Genomic DNA, 18,438 nt, shown 5'->3' with positions numbered 1-18,438 from the left:
GTATGTTGTTGTTTGCCTCCTACTCCGAGTTTTCCAACGTCCAAGTTGGAAGGGACAACCAGGCAGGATTATTCAGTCCCATGGTTTCCTAGTGCATGAAACCGTTTCTCCAATCAGTATCTAAGAGATCGAGTGGCAGGGGTCAAGAACTTGACTTAGCTATTTTTAACGTAAGATGAAGTAGATGAATGTGGGCGAAGCCCAGTTTTTGACGTAAAACTCTAGATTAAAACTCTAGATGACATGAAGTAGCTTATAAGGAATGATTTTTTAGGGATCATGGTTTTTTTTGGGGATCATGGTCTTATTAGGCCACCTTCCCTATAGTTATAAGGGGTGTCCTAGAACATTGAAATGACTAACCTACTCTTAACCTAATTTAATCTAAAACCAACACAATAACCACCTCTCTCTCTCTCTCTCTCTATATATATATATATATATATATAACCACCATCTCCTCCCACCACCACCGATTACCACCACCAACAACCACCGATTATCACCACCACCAACCACCGATTACCACCACCACCACCACCCATCACCGCCGATTACCACCACCACCAACAACAACCACCGATTACCACCACCGCCCACCACCCCGATTACCACCACCACCACCTCCAATTATCACCACCAACAACCACCGATTACCACCACCACCTCCGATTACCACCACCACCACTATATATATAGCTTAATTTAAAACATTAACAAAGATATTCTCACAAACCCATTACTTGTCGTTCGTTTTTGGTTGAATAAATGAGAACTAATCATCAAAATGAGTTGAAAATGGAAGTTGCAGAGAGGTTTAATGGAGTTTTTTTTCAGCAAAAAGTTCGGTTATCACAAATTATTTTTTTCTTAACCGAACTCAAAGTTCTGTTGATTCGCAAAAAGATACTTTTAACCGAACTCCTTGTATTAGAACAATACAAGTCCATAAGTTCGGTTCGTTCGCAAAATTGTTAAGTTTTCTTTGTAACCGAACTCTACCTATAAGCCCAGTTCGGTTGATTCGCAAAATATGTTGAAGTTTGCGAACCAACCGAACTTCTAACACTAGGTTACTTTTAACCAGAAGTTTGGTTGGGAACTTGGTTTCCTTGAAGTTTACGAACTAACCGAACACACAAGATGTACTCAAATAAATTGTCAAGTTCAAAGTTTGGTTACCTACCATTTTATTCTAGATAACCGAACATTGCACTGTACGACCAAAACCTCCATTAACGAGCGAGTTCGGTAACCTGCGTGTTTGGAAAACGTAACCGAACTACACTTTCAGGTGTGTTCGGTTACATGTTCTTGACATATGGTAACCGAACTACACTTTCAGATGTGTTCGGTTACATGTTGTTGACATATGGTTAACCGAACTGGCCCAAATTTATATAAAAAATCTCATTTTTTTGAAAGTTTGGAGCAATTCAACCAAAATTATCTAAGTTTGAACTAGCATACCTGGGTACCCAAATACCCTTCCTCCGGTTGTGGTTGGTAAAATCCATCGTTTTTCATGTTTTCCTTCTTCATCTTCTCTAACTTTACTCTCTCAATAATTCTACTTCTTTAAAAAAAAACTCGTCTGATTTTTTAATCTCACTAATTATCTTTAACTTAATCATCTCACTAATCATTACACTAACTATTATTAACACTAGCTAATCATCACCCAAAATTAATCAGGAGGGTAATTTAGGTATTAATATAAATATCTAGATAAGGGGTGACCTAGATTTATTTCTAATGTCTTTACCCAAAATAAAATCATGGTCCCAACAAAAATCGTTCCTTATAAGCTATAGACACTAAGCTTCGTGAATTTTCAACGAGATACTGGACAACCCAAGCTGATTCACCTCGAGTACACAAATTTTGATAACGTTCTCTTTCTGTTTTGGCTGTATGTATTGTACATTGTGACATCGGGCTTAGAACATATACAACGTTCACTTTTAACTCTTCTTTCATAGGAAGCACACGTTTCTTATCACAAACAGCAGTATGGAACCGAATTCACAGAAGATACTTCGATGGGTCCCATGAAACTATCAACTGCTCTGCGCCTAGGTGTTTTACCTCTCAGACTCATTCACTTGAATGAACTGAAATGAATATAAGAAGAAGAAGACACTCTCACCATCCTATAACACTATCCTTACACTTCCCTCATCTCTAACTAACCATCCTTTATCTTCCACCTGTCAATCCGATATCCAAAATGAAAGAGAATCACCACCCATCTTCCCCATCTGTTATGTGGTCATCAAAAACATCACCCTAATCAACAACCATAACTTCTTTTTCAGAAGAAAATAAATAAAAATAAAATAATTTTCAGTCAATTATACAAAGTTACAAAATTTTACTTACTGGCCTCTCTTCCTACTCATCTCCATATCACCTCCACTTCTCTCATAAGCTATGCGGTATAGTGGCCAGTAATAACTAAGAGAAAACGTTAAATAGTAAAAATAAACAAAAACATCACCATTTCTTAACTTTTTTTGTTTTGTTTTTTTTTTATCTCCTCTCAAAACTACTTTCAGTGTCTGCTTTTCTTTCTACAAATTAAAACATAAATGTATACCCCCACTGAGAAGTGAAACCAGAATTCAGAAAATATATTAGAATTCTCTTCTCTAAAGAGACTTTCAAAGTTCCACCAAAATGGCAATCTGTACTGTGTATACAACTCAGTCTTTGAACACAATATCAACACCAACAACAACAAAAACCAACCTTGGTTTCAATCAAAAACAAGTATTTTTCTTCACCAAGAAATCATCATTATCAACCAGAAGAAATTCTTACTTCTCATGCTCAGCTGGAGATTCAAAAACAATTGTGATAGGATTGGCAGCTGATTCAGGATGTGGTAAGAGTACTTTTATGAGAAGATTAACAAGTGTATTTGGTGGTGCCGCAGAACCACCAAGGGGTGGAAACCCAGATTCAAATACTTTGATTAGTGATACAACAACAGTCATATGTTTAGATGATTATCATTCACTTGATAGAACCGGAAGAAAGGAAAAGGGTGTTACTGCTCTTGACCCAAGAGCTAATGATTTTGACCTAATGTATGAGCAAGTTAAAGCTCTTAAAAACGGTATTGCTGTTGAGAAACCTATCTACAATCATGTATCTGGTCTTTTAGATCCTCCAGAACTTATCCAGCCTCCTAAGATTCTTGTCATCGAAGGTCTTCACCCAATGTGAGTACCATTTCATTTATTTTTCCTACTTAGATTCATGCATGCACTGCGCTACTGATGCTTGTTTCTTTCTTCTTCACCGTTTTTTTTCTTCTGGCTTCCGGTTTATTTAAGGGTTTTGAAGCAACTAAAATTTTACAAGGAGGCTTTATTGAATATTCTATGGAAATTTGCGGAAATTCAGTCTTCTAATCTCTAGTTTCTTGTAATTGTAGTATTTTCCTTTTCTTATTTAGAAGGTTTTAAATTTATCTGATGTTTTCAGTTTAGCTTATCTGTAGTTTGTTTTGAAAGGTTGGAGAGAAAGATAATAACGTCAGAGTTTGTAGTATGATTGATGGCTTGTCCATTCATTTCATTATCTAGCTTAAGTTTACACCCCAGTAACACGCCTATGTTATAATGGAAATAAGCAATAAGCTTTTGTAGGTACAGGGTTCAATCCACTGCATCTCCATTCTTATTTATTTTGGCGAAAAGGTGCAAATGAATGTGTTGAGTTTACATATATTTTGATGATTTAGCAAATCAATCACTAATTTTATGAAAACAATAATCTTAATCAGGTACGACTCTCGGGTTAGAGACCTCCTCGACTTCAGTATCTACTTGGACATTAGTAACGAAGTCAAGTTTGCATGGAAAATTCAGGTAAAAAAAGATGGAATACTGTTATCGACAGTTTTCTCTGACTGTCCTTCATGCTAGATACTATCATGATAAGCTTCAGTCTCTGATTATCATTCCTATACGTTGCAGAGGGATATGGCCGAACGTGGTCACAGTCTTGAAAGTATTAAAGCTAGTATTGAAGCCCGAAAGCCTGATTTTGATGCTTACATTGGTAATATTATTGTGAACCACAAAAAGAAAGCATTAATAATGAAATGTGTCTATGGACATTATACAAAAGATTTGCATGCACAAGAGAGACATAGACTCTCGTGTGAGACCGAGGAATTGTCCGTATCTTTGGCTCGGTACTTGAGCTACTAATGAGAACAAAGAATATCCCACAAAGGCGATTGCCCAAGAAACCAATTTTTATAACTGGAAACTGTATGAAATTTTAATTTGACTGCTTGCATTTCTAAGCCTTCAATGTTTTTGGTTTACAGATCCACAAAAGCAATATGCAGATGCAGTTATAGAAGTTTTACCAACAACATTGATTCCAGATGACAACGAAGGAAAAGTTTTGAGGGTTAGATTGATCATGAAAGAAGGTGTAAAATATTTCAGTCCAGTTTACTTGTTCGACGAAGGTTCCACCATTTCATGGATTCCTTGTGGAAGGAAACTCACTTGTTCATACCCAGGCATCAAGTTCAACTATGGTCCCGACTCTTACTTCGACAATGAGGTAAAGATTTCTACAAACTTTCTCACGCCAAATCTAATAGATATGGAAGCTCTCATATTGTCTGGAGACTCATTTTCCTCTGTAGGTAGACCCTGGTAGCCAGATTGTGGCATTACAGGGGAGAGTCTAGACCAAAACCCACGCATGGGTATCTTAGTTATGGTTGTCGATAACACTTCAAGAACTCAACATCTAAAAATTTAATGAATAAATGAGAGAAGAGTGCGTTTGTTGGTGCATTTGCCTCGTAAAGGTCTCTTAGTGAAATTTTCACTTTCAGACAGATGCTAGCTTCCTCTGTCGCCGTTGTACTGAACTGGACCAACTGGTGCGATAGCGAACCTAGTTAGAGGTGCCGGATAGGTGGATTTGAGATTTCCCCATCTCAACAAATCATATTTCCAAAATGTGATCAGCTTTTAGGTACTGGATTCAAGTATCCAGCGCATCATCTAGTAGATACGTTGTCTTTCTCCTGATATGTTAAAAGAACCATGCATCTCCTCTTGCAGGTGTCTGTGTTGGAAATGGATGGACAGTTTGACAGATTAGACGAACTGATTTACGTGGAGAGTCATCTTAGCAACATCTCTACCAAGTTCTACGGAGAAGTTACCCAACAGATGTTGAAGCACGCAGATTTCCCCGGTAGTAACAATGGAACTGGTCTCTTCCAAACCATGGTTGGATTGAAGATCAGAGATCTTTATGAACAGATTTTGGCAAGCAAAGTTGGAGCTTTGGAAGCAAGCAAAGCTTGATAGCGGAAATACTTGATCAGAATCACTTCAAATAAACAATTATTCTACGAAGTTTTCATTCTTCTTCTCCAACTTCATCATTGTGGAGTTTAGGCTTTCTACTTTCAACTCATAAGATTTAAGAACACTCTTATATGTAATTCATGTTGTAATACTATCATGTGGAGATTTGTAATATAGCGAGGACACAAGGGAGATGAAATGCAGTTTAAAAAAATCAAAATATTTGAAACTTTCATAAATTCAGCTACTTTGTATCGATCCTCATTTGGTTCAAAAGCTTTTCCTTCCATCTTCATTTTTATGTCTACTTTCAGTTCCAACTAAACGAGATCATTATATCTTACTTTCAGGGGTTGATAAATGATACGGATGTAGTAATTGCAGGAGGTACAGTTCAGATTTATACGCCCATCTGAGAGAACTCCTCACAGAATACAGTCGTATAAAATCCACAAAGCACGGATATGGGGAATCCTCAAGTGATTCTGAATTGTACAACCTAGACTAGAACCAATCAAATATACTCAGATGAGAATTAAATTGAAACAGCCATCATTGCTAACCTTGACATGATCCACCTAAATTTTCATGGTATGTAAGATATCCAGAAGTTCAAAGAAATAGACATGGACAAATCGTACATATTATGTTACAAAAGAAAACCATCCATTAGCTCAAGCTAGAATGCGACTTTTCAGCTCATTCAAACCTGTGCATAAAGCCGCGATGCAATCTAACCAATCAATAAATGAGGGAGCAGTAGCAATATTTATCTTCCAATAGATTAACAACCAAGTTCCAGATCCATTAAAACTAGAAGGAATTTCTTAAGTTACAACAACATGCCATTTTTACACCATCGCTTCTGAAATGTCTCTAATTCATAGATGAAAGAAAAGAAAAACACATTCTGTTCGAAGATACGGAAAAACACATTAACTTTTTACGCATGCCAATAAGTTAAATATCGATACTACTACAAATCTACGATTCTAATACATGAATTACTTAATTGTAACAAATTTATTAGTACCGTGTTTTGCCCAATGATCCTTCAGATCAATTGCATGAGAGAGATCGTACCCTTCAACTGTTAGTCTTTGCAAGAGCTTACCGTAAGCACCATTACTCATTTTCCTGCCAGCTAAACGAGAGCCAGGTCTCGTAGTACTCATTGGTAGAGGATATTCGGATAAATTTGTAGTGCAACATGAAGATTGCCACCCACCAGCACCCCATCTGTAACATTGACGAGGCATACCAGTACATGAACAAACAGGGGTAGGTACCTGAGAAAAATCCATTGCAGATCCATCAATAATGATATCGAGATTCTTCTTCTCACGAATTGCAGTGGAAATCGAGTTCCCCTTCTTCTTCGTGGATGCTGCAGATTTCTTCTTTGGTTCCTTTGTTTTCAAAACCTTAGCAACTTTTTCAGATTTCTTCGCTGAACTCTGCTTTTTAGTCTTTGAGGATTTAGTTCCGAATTCATCGTCTTGGATTGGCCCATCTATTGGCATACCCAAGCTAGTTGGAATAACAGGAAGACCAGTTTCAGTGTTTATATGAGTAGTAAGAATTGGAGTTTGACTGGCTTTTGTTGGAGGGAGGAAACTTCTTTGATGAACCCAACAATGATTGGCATAATCCACAGCATTTAGGTCTGTTTCAGATTCAGAAATCATAGAATGTCTGTTCGGATACATACCCATTTTCAAAAAAGCAGCCTGATGATGTTGATGTTGCTGTTCCTGTGGATGTAAATGCGGAAGTGGTTGTGGATGTGGAAGCGGATGTTGCTGTAGATGTTGGTGTTGATGTTGATGTTGGAGTTGATGTTGTTGTTGGTGTTGGAGTTGGTGCTGGTGCTGGTGCTGGTGTTGGTGCTGGTGTTGTTGATGTTGGTGGTGTTGGTGATAATGGTGCGGGTGGGGTTGATGCTCGGTAGTAGTGCTACTCGATACTGGAATTCCGGAAACAGGTTTCAGAGCTGCATGATCTGTAACTGTTTGCTTCGAAAAATCCCAATTACGAATACCTAGTCCAACTTTCTCCTCCATGTAAGCTGATTAGGCTAAAAAACCCTTGAACAAATTTCTTGATCAGTTGGAATAGATTGAACCCATATAGTTGAGGTACTGCATTTCATATTCAACAATGGAACATAACAATCAGAGATGGTACACACACATTCATTCATTCATTCATAAAGTACTACTACGGTTTATCCATGGTTGAAAAACCCTAATCTGGTGACAAGCAGACACATTTCCCAAAGTAAGAATTCACAACCAAAGACGAATGCAATGCAAGAATAGAAAATCCCACTTCAGATTGAAGTTACTGAAGTGACATAATATCAACATAAACCCCTAGAACTGTAAGCAGAATCACTAAAATCAGCACCACTTGGATCATGGTCTAAGCCCGTCAAAATCCTAAATTTTAGAAGCAGAACAACGGAGTTCCTGAAAATAAACCCTAGAAATAGCATCAGCAATTTGTCTTCACAAAGAGTTAGAGAAAAATCAAAAACATTAGCAACAAAATCCACCGAGATATCAACAAGATCATGCCGTAAATAAATCCTACAACCGAGTTTATACACTGAACAACACAAAAAATTACCAGTCAAGCTAAGAACCCTGAAATTCAAAGCAGAAATGTAGTAAATCAACCTAAAAACCTAACCTAAAACCTCAACCTCAAAAGTAGAAAACCCAATAATAACAACCGCATAAGAAACTGAGTTGATAAACAAAACGCAAGGAAAATCAACCTTACAGACCATTTATAGCGCATAGATTCTACCTAAAAACCCTTAGATTTACACAATAAAAACTAACAATTTCAAGAGAATAGAAATAACCCAGGAATTAAAATTAAGAAAATAAGCAAATTATTCATAGCAGGCAAAAAAAAAAAAAATAAAAAAAATTAAGAATCTTTGTAGTCATGAAGTAACTATTCTGTGAGAAAGAGGCTTACGAGTAAAACAAAAAGGAAAAGGATCTGATATAAGAAGGAGCCCTCTGTTAGTGACTTGGTCTTGTTGTCGTAGCTTTGATCTTCTTCAATGGAAAGGAAAGACTTTTGTTTTTCTTTTCGTTCTTTTTTGTGTTGGGTATGAGATGGATTGGTTCAGAAAAAAAAGGAAGTCTTGGTGTTCTTCTTCTTTCTAATGTATGTATTCCTCCAAGTATAGAGAGAGGGAGAAACAAGTCTTTTCTTCTGTCTACTGTTTCTATCCCATGAATTTCACTGTTGATGTGTGTGTCAGAGCTCTGTGCTTTATGGTGGGAAGTGGGAAGTGGGAACTACTTTCTTTGATATCTGATATCTCTCCGATTCTTTTTTTAGGTTCTTGTGTTAAGTAACGCCTATCCACCTGACTAAGGGGATAACACATGGGCGGGGTTACGTTTTCTTAAAGGTTGATTTTCTATTTTTTTTTATTTTTTTTGATCAACTAGCTTTGTAGCTGTACAACGATTACCTTCTTTTAACAACATGAACATGTTTAACTTCTCATACCAATTACCTTCTTTTAACAAAATTGTTATATAACCTGACACATAGATAAGAATTTTTTATTAAGTGTGATGGGTCGCGGTGCATTAAATCATATTTTTCTTTTGAAAAAAATTGACATATAACTCGTGCTATGCACGGCTATCGATGATAATTTTTGATTTGGTGTGGCGTGGCAAAGGCAGAAGTATAGGCAATTTGTTTGAACCATGAAAGCTTGGTTTCCATTTCGGTTGCAAGTGTAACCTGTCCACAATAGAGGATATGGCAGAAAAAAATAATAAAAAAAGAGCCCAGGTGCAAAGATCTTCATTAGCACGTAATCCAATTATATACCACTACTAATAAACACCAGAACATACAATATTCATTGGTTCGAGAGCATCCCCTCGAGTAAATGCTTCCACCATCGGTTAACCAAATGTAAAGGGTCCTTTACCCATGAAATAAACCCATTAGTACTCTAAAGGATTATTGAAACTGTTAGAGCATTGCTCGGTTGAACCCACGAATTTTTTTATCTCAAGCTTGTTGTCAATGTTAGGTGAACAAAACTATATCTTGATTTCTAGTCTACTAAGTCAAGTTTCAGATAGGTTAGAATTGTAGTTGAGTATTAGAGATCACTCTTGAAGACCGAAGATCGAAGAATACGTTTGGAGAAAATTCTGTATCAGGTATTTAAAGACTGAACCATTCTATTTTACTCACTATACCATCATTCTATCTATTGTGACTATGTCGTATGACTTATAGTAGATTAACAAAGAAGATGTTTCGAGTCAAGCTTGTCTTGTGAAAATCTCGAAATATGATTTAACGATGGATGTTCAAAGGTCCTTAACAATATTAGTTCTATGATTTAATTTGTGGATCAATTGAAAATTGCCCATGCAAATGATCATATCACTTGGAAATATTTCAAACATCATAAGAGAGAAATATGAACTTACTGATATTTCTACTCAGGGTAGATTGGCCAACCAGTTCGCAAACCATAGATATCTGAGATACATAAATACAGGAAGGTTGGCGAACCAGTTCGCGAACCACAAGTTTAGTTGTGAACAGTTTGCTAAACCGGTTGGCGAATCGTGGTGAACTGGATTTTATAAGTTGGATTAATAGGCTAGCAGTCGGGTCACAAACCGTAGCCCCCTGACTCGTGAAGAATCCTTACGGTTTGCAAACTGTTGTACCAACTGTCCCGACAATGCTTAGAAGATGCTCAAAGACTTATTATTTTAATATATTTAGCATTGCTAGAACTCTTAAACACTGCTAAGAATTTATTGGTTTATTAAACACTTATGTGTTTGAATCATGATTAATTTCTTAGGTGTTTAAATGAACATCAAGTAGATTTTAGTTCTTTGGCTAACTTTCCAAACCGAACAATCATTATACATGGTTCAGTAACCGAACCTATGTCTATAGTCTTCTGTTGTAGTTTGAAGACCTATTTTGTTTGCTTGATTCTCAAGTTATCTTAGCTTGAATTCTAAGCTAACCATGGTCTTTGAAAACTATAAATAGAGCATCTCTGTCAACTGGAAAAATCAATCCCTGACACTTTGTGTCCTAGTTGATTCTAGAGTCGCCTTTATTGACATTTTAGGTCTACGACTAGAAAGATTTCGCTTGGGGATTCGTGAAGCCAGGTACGACTATCTTTACCTTGATAGTTCGTGAATCATGATCTTGCTTTTCTGTTATCGAGGTTTTTGTAATCTCTTTCAGGCAAGATATATAGTAATCACAAAGTTTTCTTCGTCTCAGACTTTGTGATTCCTCAAGATAGATATCTAAATACTTATCTTAGTTGATCTTTCGACAATTGTTCTTGAGAGGTGGTTAAAAATATAGGCTGCTGGGAGTCGTAAGTTCCGGATTTGTTAGGTTTGCTAGCTTGCTATTGCAAACAGATTTCTACACCTTGATCTTTGATCTAAACAGAAATTAAATAGGCTTATATGTTAGAGGAAGATTGGTATCAAAAGTGTTCACTTCGGCTGAAGCAAATCTTAGGATGTAAAGGACGTCAGCTAATGGAATCAAGTGCGTAGAACCTTGCGAGGTTCAAGAGACGTAAGGATCACGATTGTTACTGAATCGCTTGGAGGGTGGATTCTGTCTCAACTATATTCCAGTCGGAAGTATGATAGTACAGTAGTGTCTGTAGCGGCTTAATACAGTGTGGTGTTCAATTTGGATGATGTCCCGGGGTGTTTTGCTATTTCATTTTCCTCGTTAACAAAATTCCTGGTGTCTCGTATTTTTCCTTTTCCGCATTATATTGTTTATCTTTATAATTAGATTTACACAAGTTTATACATATTCAATATAAGTAGATACGTCCACTTAATTGCAATCGATTACGAGACAAGTTTCTTGTAGAATTCGTATCTTGAAAGATAGATAACAAGTTTAATCACTTGGCAGAATTCCAATTGAATTATTTGGATACGACTAGATTGATCTTGGATATTGATTTTCGAGATCATCCGGGTACTCTGCTTAACAATGTAGTTCATGGACCTTGTGTCTATATACATATTGATTGAGTAGAAGGTTGAGATATTAAATCTATACATATTATCAAGGATCATTAAGTTGGTCTACTTGCAACTTTGTTAAGTTTTGTCTATACAGGTTTCCGAACGACAAAGTTGGGTGTATTTGGTATCCCCTGCGTTTTCAGAAACCCCCTTTGGTGGAGCCTAACAAAAGCAAGAAAGGAGAGAATAGATATCTAGAATACATTACCTGTAGTTCATGCCTTTTTCCGAACATGAGATGTACGTGAAATTGATAATGCAGAGATAACCATTTTGATGTTATAATAACCGTGTAAACTCCTTGCATTGAATTCCGATCTCATACAATCCGTACATCAGTCAATAATCAACCACATCGGATCAGTTTTAATGGCTGCAACTACATTGTGATGCAAGGATTTTTATATGTCGCGATTCAATGGAGGATCAGTCGATAAAGCTATGTTAACCATTTTGTAAGCAAATGAATTGGTCTTAAATAGCAGCGAGATTGAAGTTTAAATTTTTACCACCAAAACCCAAATTTGAATTGCATAGAGAGTGTTAAGTGAATTGTGTACCTTAGCACGGTTAATCCAACCTCCACAGACAACAAATACCACAAAGGATTTTCAATCACCACTGATTTGTATGTTTTTTAAGGTACAACAAAATTTTGGTATTCTTTCTAAGTAAGAGGGAGTTTTGTTTCATAGCATTCCAAGAGCTACAGAGTCTTCTTTCTTCGTGTCACGGTACAAATCGGTGGTGGTTGAAGATAAAGATTTAATCAAAACACGTGTTTGTTGTATATGAATAACCTATGTATTTATCTCCACCAGAAGTATTACCCACCCTCCCAGTACATTTAAGTATTGGGGTAAACATATAGTAATTTATTTTTAGTATCTCGATCAATAGGGTTTAGCCAAATGTCCTCTCCAGATTTACTAATGCACAAAGTTCTATTATCATTCAATTGAGAGGGGTGTCATGCTCACCGTTCGACATGGAGGCTTGTATGACTTGGAGTTGTAAATGAGAGATGTAGTGGATCAGAATCTAGTCTCGGTCAAAACGAGATACTGGGATAATTTTATCTCGATGAGTTTCTCGGTGAAATTTTATAGTAACTTTAAAAACCTCGTTTCTAACTTTTAAACCTATACCGTGTTTCAAGGACGGAGCCAGCATTTCGAAAGAGGGTGGGAAAATAAAAAATTATACCACAAAACAAAAAAGGCTAAAAAAAACAAATTCGCTACATATGAAAGAATTTAATATAACACCTAATAGCATTTCATAGCAACATAATATACAATGCAAAAGATATGTTAGCTAGTTATTTTTCGATCACGCATTGTTCTCTAATTTTATACTGGTGTGCATCATATATAAATGTTTCAAGTCTCCACAAAAAGCCCTCAAAACCACCTTATATGCAGTATAAATTACCCAAAAAAAACTTTTTATGCTTTACCAAAAACAACCCAACTGTTTTCATATTCAACAACGCCGGCGACATGTTTTCGTTTCCTGAAATCGCGTAATAATCATGTCATTGCTAACAAAAAGCCTCCAAAACCACCTTATATGCAATATAAATTACCCCAAAAAAACTTTTTATGCTTTACCAAAAACAACCCAACTCTTTTCATATTCAACAACGTCGACGACATGTTTTCGTTTCCTAAAATCGCGTAATAATCATGTTATTGCTAAATTGCAAAAATGTTCCTGCTCAATGTAAGTTAGTAAAAAAATTGTTCAACAACTCATTCTCAATACGGATTCGCAAACGATTCGCTCCAAAAGAACCCTACCTCGTGATGATATTCACTCCAAACACTTCAAAACAATCAACACTAGCAGTAATTACTTTTATAGTTCTTTCAAAGAATGATTGGTGATGCAGACTGTCTTCTATTCATGCCTTCATGGTTGTTTTTCAAGTGTTCGCAGTAGATAAATTTAGAAATCTCTTTTTTTTGTTTAGCTTTAATATAGGTGAGTTTTCTAAGGGGTGCAAACTTATTTCTCGAGGGGGTGCAAAAAGTCTAGATTTCAAATTTGGGTTTAAAGACATTGATACCCAGTGGAACAGTTTGGAAACCAAGGGTGGGCACTGCACACCCACTGTTCCATGTACCTCCACCCTTGCTGTGTATATCAAACATTCTATACAGATTGAAATTGCTAAAGTTTGAATAGATACAAAGAAACATAACACTTTAAATAAAAATGAAAACAAAAAAAATCATTCAAAACACCTATAGTACATGACTACATTCAAAATAAAGATTGAATTGGAAAAGTTATCTTGAATGTTTAGTTGTTGTATCACATCTGAGACTAGTAAATACTTGAAAAAGCAATCTTGTTCAATAGTATCTGCTATTGATTAGAGTTCTCATACAACCATACTAACTCACTTATCCAATTTCTCTCTAAATTATGAGAATACATTTCCTTTACCTTTCCACATGGAAAGGTCCTAACCTAGGTAAATAATATAATGAAAAAACAAACTAGAAGAGTAACATTTCTAATAGGTGTTGTGGCTTCAGTCCTCTTGGTTTATTATATAAGGATCTTAAAGCAGTGTAATGGGTTAATTTGTAAAGGTAGCATATCTGTTTAAAAGAATTGTTCATCATTCATTTGATTTTGATATGAATTTTTTTTTATGTATGAAAAAAGTGTAAAAGATTTTCTTACTTTCTTAAATTTTTCGTCATGGGTTTAATAATTTTGTTTTATTATGGGTGTTTCCATTCATCTTCTTCTTGAAAAATAGAGGGAAAACATATATAGTTTCTTCGTTTATTTGATCAGAATAAAACCAAAAGTAAGATCATCTTGTCATATTTTCTTAGATAACTCTATTTGATCAGAATACAACTGATTTTCCAAAATAAAGAACTGAACCTGCATAACACACCAACATATCCCACTAATTTTTTTTTTATCAAAAGCCATGTTTACGAAAAATCATAAATAAAAGAATCCTAATTCACCGAAAAGCTTATTCACATCCACTTTATTAAGAACACCAGGAGTCCCTTGTATTAATATGTTTTCCTTTCCTAAAAGTTGTTTAGTATAGACCGTTCTCGAAAACATATTTTTAAAAATTAGTTTTTGATGATCAATATTCAAATTACATAACAAAGTATCACTAGCTAGTCAATACTCTATCAAGTTTATGATGCACAAATGTGACCCACATTCATAAATTCAACGACCAAAATTTGTAAAGACATGCAAAGAAAACAATAAGAAATTATTTTTTTATCTTCTTTTAGGGATTTTATCGAATAGGTTATGGGCATCGGTGAAGAAACGTTATTCTACTGTTGCCTTTTACTGCTTATATCGCTTCGTTTCCACCTGCACAATACGTAGGTATCCAACATTTTCAATCATATATAAAATCTAACGCATTCAAAAACACAACAACTAATCATCGTACCATCATAAAAATCTCACATCTTGGTTGTTTTCCCGGATGAACTACAACTCAATTCATAACCCAAGACACCATCAATATTGATCCCCAGCGTCGCATTGAAAAACGGTAGATGATACCCAAAAATACATCCAACTGTCACACCTGATCTATCCTAGCTATTAACTGATAGCCTTAAAGAAATCTTTTGGTTTTACTCTGTCTATTTTAGAAGAAAAATGAAAGAAAAAAAATGAAAACAAAGAAAACGACAAATAGTCGCTTTCATTTTTTCTGTTTTCCAAAACAAAAAACAGTTTGAAAACGTTTTCCAAAAATAAGTTACCAAATGCGTTTTTCTAGCGTTTTCTTTTTTCTATGTTTTTGAAAACGGAAAACAGTTTTACAAAACGCTACCAAACACATCCTAAGGCGTTACTATATCCAATCTATTTGCGAGTAGTTTCACAAGAAATTTGTCAGGGACATCTTGGCAATGATGTCGAGGAAAAATTCAATAAAAATCTATTCTAAGTCTCCAAATACCAACATATAGACTTGCTCGCAAATTTAATTTGGTTACATAAGACGACAAAAAAAGAAAAAAAAGTAATATATAAGAGGAAGAATATCGAACAAAAAAAAAACAAGAAAATACTGGCAAATTATTATTCACATAAACCTTATTAAGAAAAAAAGAAGGGAAAAGAAAGAAAAGCAAATGATTTTATATATATTTTTTTTTAATAAATTTATTATGTACCTTCAACTTAACAACTAGGTTGGGGGCCAGTCACCGTCAAATTGGGATGAGCTGGTTGAGTTTCTGAACCAATTTCTTTGGGAGAGCTTTAACATTCTCTATGCTTCTAAGAATTGGATATCATGGAATCCCTACCATATCTAAGTTAAATGGAAGTATAGTGTCTGAAATTAAATTCTTCAACAAAAAAAAATGCACGTTGTTCTATAACTGACGTGCAGGTTGAAGTTCTAACGGGTCTACGATAAAATGCGGTTGTGCTTGATTACTATAACATAAGGTTATATCAAAATAAACGTGTAAACATGTTGTTATTTATTTCTTCCCAAATAAAATCATGTTATCGGTAAGTTTCGCTTTAGCTTTGGCGCTTTAGTTACATTCCTCTCTTTTAAAGCTTTGATTATATTACCACAGCTTATTTATGTCTGGAAAAAGTTTTTCCTTGAACCGATTACTTGTTTGATCTTTGTACTAAAACAACTTATCACCTCTAAAATTACGAAAATGATCTCTTAATCATATCATGCCTAATTAGCATATCGTAAAATTACATCAAAAAATATATAACCTTTTGTTAGTTAAGTCTTTCATAATAAACATTATGATATTTGATGGGTTTCCATCCAATCAAGTTAAGTTCAATTGCTAACGATACTTTTTACAGTATACTGATTAACATGAGTTTGTTCTCACTGAGAGCATGAAATCGTTGTACGTTTTCGAAATCATTAGTAACCATGGGAGTTTTGAAGATTTTTTTATCAAGAATACAAAATACAGTTTGGCTAAGTTTGCCTATGTAAGTGGCAGCCCAGATTTATCCTTGGCAAAGATAAATCCATGGCTGTGGTTGTCCAGACCAAACCCTTCTGCCGAACGTGTGGCATAACTTCTAGGTTGAGGAATGAGAAATCAAGAATACGCCCCATCCTTCTCTCTTACTATCTCAGACCCAAAATCTTCTGCCGCTGCTAAAACCTGATGTTCAACTCTTAGGTTTCTTGCCTTTCATCGTTAAACATGGAACACACAAGTTCCTTTTTTAGGATTATTTGTTAATCATGTTAATCATGGGGATGTTCTCCATGATTTTGAGTTTTAGTTTGGTTCCCAAGGAAGATCAATCCGAATTTCTTTTGAACAAAAATCAAATTACGGGTATGATTCCCCGAAGATTCAAATTTTGGTTCATTATTTGTATACATTTTTGAATAAAAATTATGTTTTTGCATCAAGATATAGATATGTCCAAATTGAAAAAGGTCTGTCAGTCTTCCTTCTCTGATTCCTTGAAGATCCGAATTTTGATTCATTATTTGTATGAAATTTTGATTAATAATTTATGTCCAAATTTAAAAAAAGTTACCTTTTCTAACTAAGAATAGGTTTTTTAGATTATGTCATGGTGCTCTTGCAAGGGTCCATATCAATTTTAACCTGATTGCTTCCTCCTATATCAATGTTTCATCTTTCAAATTCTTTATATTTAATTGCCTTTTCAAATCTGCAATTACAATCTTCTTATGTCAACCAAAGGAACTGTGTGATTCTTTTAGCCTTTCACATTCCTTTGTGTTGTTGCTTTCAATCCTCATTCATGTTTTATATGATTAATAAGTAGGTTAAATTATGTTTGGAAGGCACATTTGGGGGTATATTTATGCTCAATACCACGGCTTCCAAATACTTATATAAACTACCCCTAAAGTTCCAATATACCAGAGCCGGGTATTATCTAATTAGCGAATTCCGAATGTGTCCCAAAGAATCTGTCGCACGTATGTCGCGGTTCAATGGCCCATATAAATCATGAAAGTACTGCATTTTACCATTCTGTTTCTCTCTCTTCAAATATTGGGCGAGTATCTCCCAATAGAAAGCTTCAAACCCTATTTCTTTTGGTGCAAATTAGATCACGACATAAGTGCTTTCACCCATCAAGTTCATTAAACGTAAGCTAAATATACCCCGTACCGCGACCGCAACTCTAATTTCAGATTATTTTGTATGTTTTCCTAACTTTTGCTTTTTGTTTGGATTGTGTCTAGGGTTTTGGGTTTTCGGCACTGGTAAAATCTTTTCCTTAAACTTATTTTAACACTCGCCCAATAACCGAATCCATGGATTTTTCATGGTTATTTCAATTCTGGAAGTAATAAATTACTAGTTATTTCGTTGTTTTGTACTTATATAAAGGTCACCTGATTTTGAAAGGCAAATCACACTCACCCACCACATTTCCCAGGCATATACATCCATCTTCCCTCCCTATTGAACTTAGATATAGAAATTCCAGGTGAATACTTTGATGCGTTACTTTTGAAATTTTTCCAGGAGGACTAAAACCATACTAGCAATAGTTTTCAGAGATTGAAGAATCCTTATTTTAGATCGATATGCTCAATGTATTCTATTACGTCTCATCTCCAGACCATGTAGCTATCGCACTCTTTATAGTTCATATTAATTAAACTATTTTTTGTTTTTGCAAATCTAATGGTTTCTTGAATTGATAGGATTTTAACCTTCATTCTAAATTTATTGTTACCTTGCGAAGTTTGCATTAACATATGAAGGCAGTTTATTCCAGATGTTTCATCGAATAACTGAGGTTCGCAAGAAGAATAGATGTATTACCTCTTCCTGCTGATGCAAAGCGTCATCGTTTTATTGATTTATTACTCATCAAGCGACTTATCTTAGAAACTTCAAAGTAAAATCTTCTGAAGTTTACCTCTTGAATGACTTTGTAGGTATAGGAAAACCATTTGCTGAGTGTTTAATTGGTATGATATGAAA

General features: G+C 35.2%; 2 protein-coding genes across 2 annotated transcripts; one reads left to right on the top strand and one right to left on the bottom strand.

The window, feature by feature from the left end:
- The first annotated feature begins 2,572 nt into the window (after window positions 1–2,572).
- LOC113297611 (phosphoribulokinase, chloroplastic-like) lies at window positions 2,573–5,612 on the top strand. Its single transcript, XM_026546138.1, has 5 exons — window positions 2,573–3,227; window positions 3,794–3,878; window positions 3,987–4,071; window positions 4,346–4,590; window positions 5,103–5,612. Exons 1-5 carry the CDS (start codon window positions 2,680–2,682, stop codon window positions 5,349–5,351), a joined length of 1,212 nt encoding a protein of 403 aa, XP_026401923.1. The 5' UTR covers window positions 2,573–2,679; the 3' UTR covers window positions 5,352–5,612.
- A 487-nt stretch (window positions 5,613–6,099) lies between these two features.
- LOC113297610 (protein BASIC PENTACYSTEINE7-like) lies at window positions 6,100–8,663 on the bottom strand. Its single transcript, XM_026546137.1, has 2 exons — window positions 8,346–8,663; window positions 6,100–7,495 (listed from the first exon to the last, which is right to left on the bottom strand). The coding sequence occupies exon 2, from the start codon at window positions 7,415–7,417 to the stop codon at window positions 6,359–6,361; it is 1,059 nt and encodes a 352-aa protein (XP_026401922.1). The 5' UTR covers window positions 7,418–7,495; window positions 8,346–8,663; the 3' UTR covers window positions 6,100–6,358.
- Between the last annotated feature and the right edge of the window lie 9,775 nt (window positions 8,664–18,438).

Source organism: Papaver somniferum, chromosome 7, assembly GCF_003573695.1.
Source record: "Papaver somniferum cultivar HN1 chromosome 7, ASM357369v1, whole genome shotgun sequence".
Lineage (NCBI taxonomy): Eukaryota > Viridiplantae > Streptophyta > Magnoliopsida > Ranunculales > Papaveraceae > Papaver > Papaver somniferum.
Note: the sequence above shows the minus strand (reverse complement) of the source record. Positions and strands in the feature narration are given on the sequence as shown.

Bases quoted from the DNA above. Each gene is read 5' to 3' on its own strand.
- LOC113297611 (XM_026546138.1), top strand. From the start codon at position 2,680: ATGGCAATCTGTACTGTGTATACAACTCAGTCTTTGAACACAATATCA. The intron at 4,072-4,345 runs GTAATATTATTG...TTTGGTTTACAG, and splicing joins TGATTTTGATGCTTACATTG to ATCCACAAAAGCAATATGCA. The intron at 4,591-5,102 runs GTAAAGATTTCT...CTCCTCTTGCAG, and splicing joins ACTCTTACTTCGACAATGAG to GTGTCTGTGTTGGAAATGGA.
- LOC113297610 (XM_026546137.1), bottom strand. From the start codon at position 7,417: ATGGAGGAGAAAGTTGGACTAGGTATTCGTAATTGGGATTTTTCGAAG.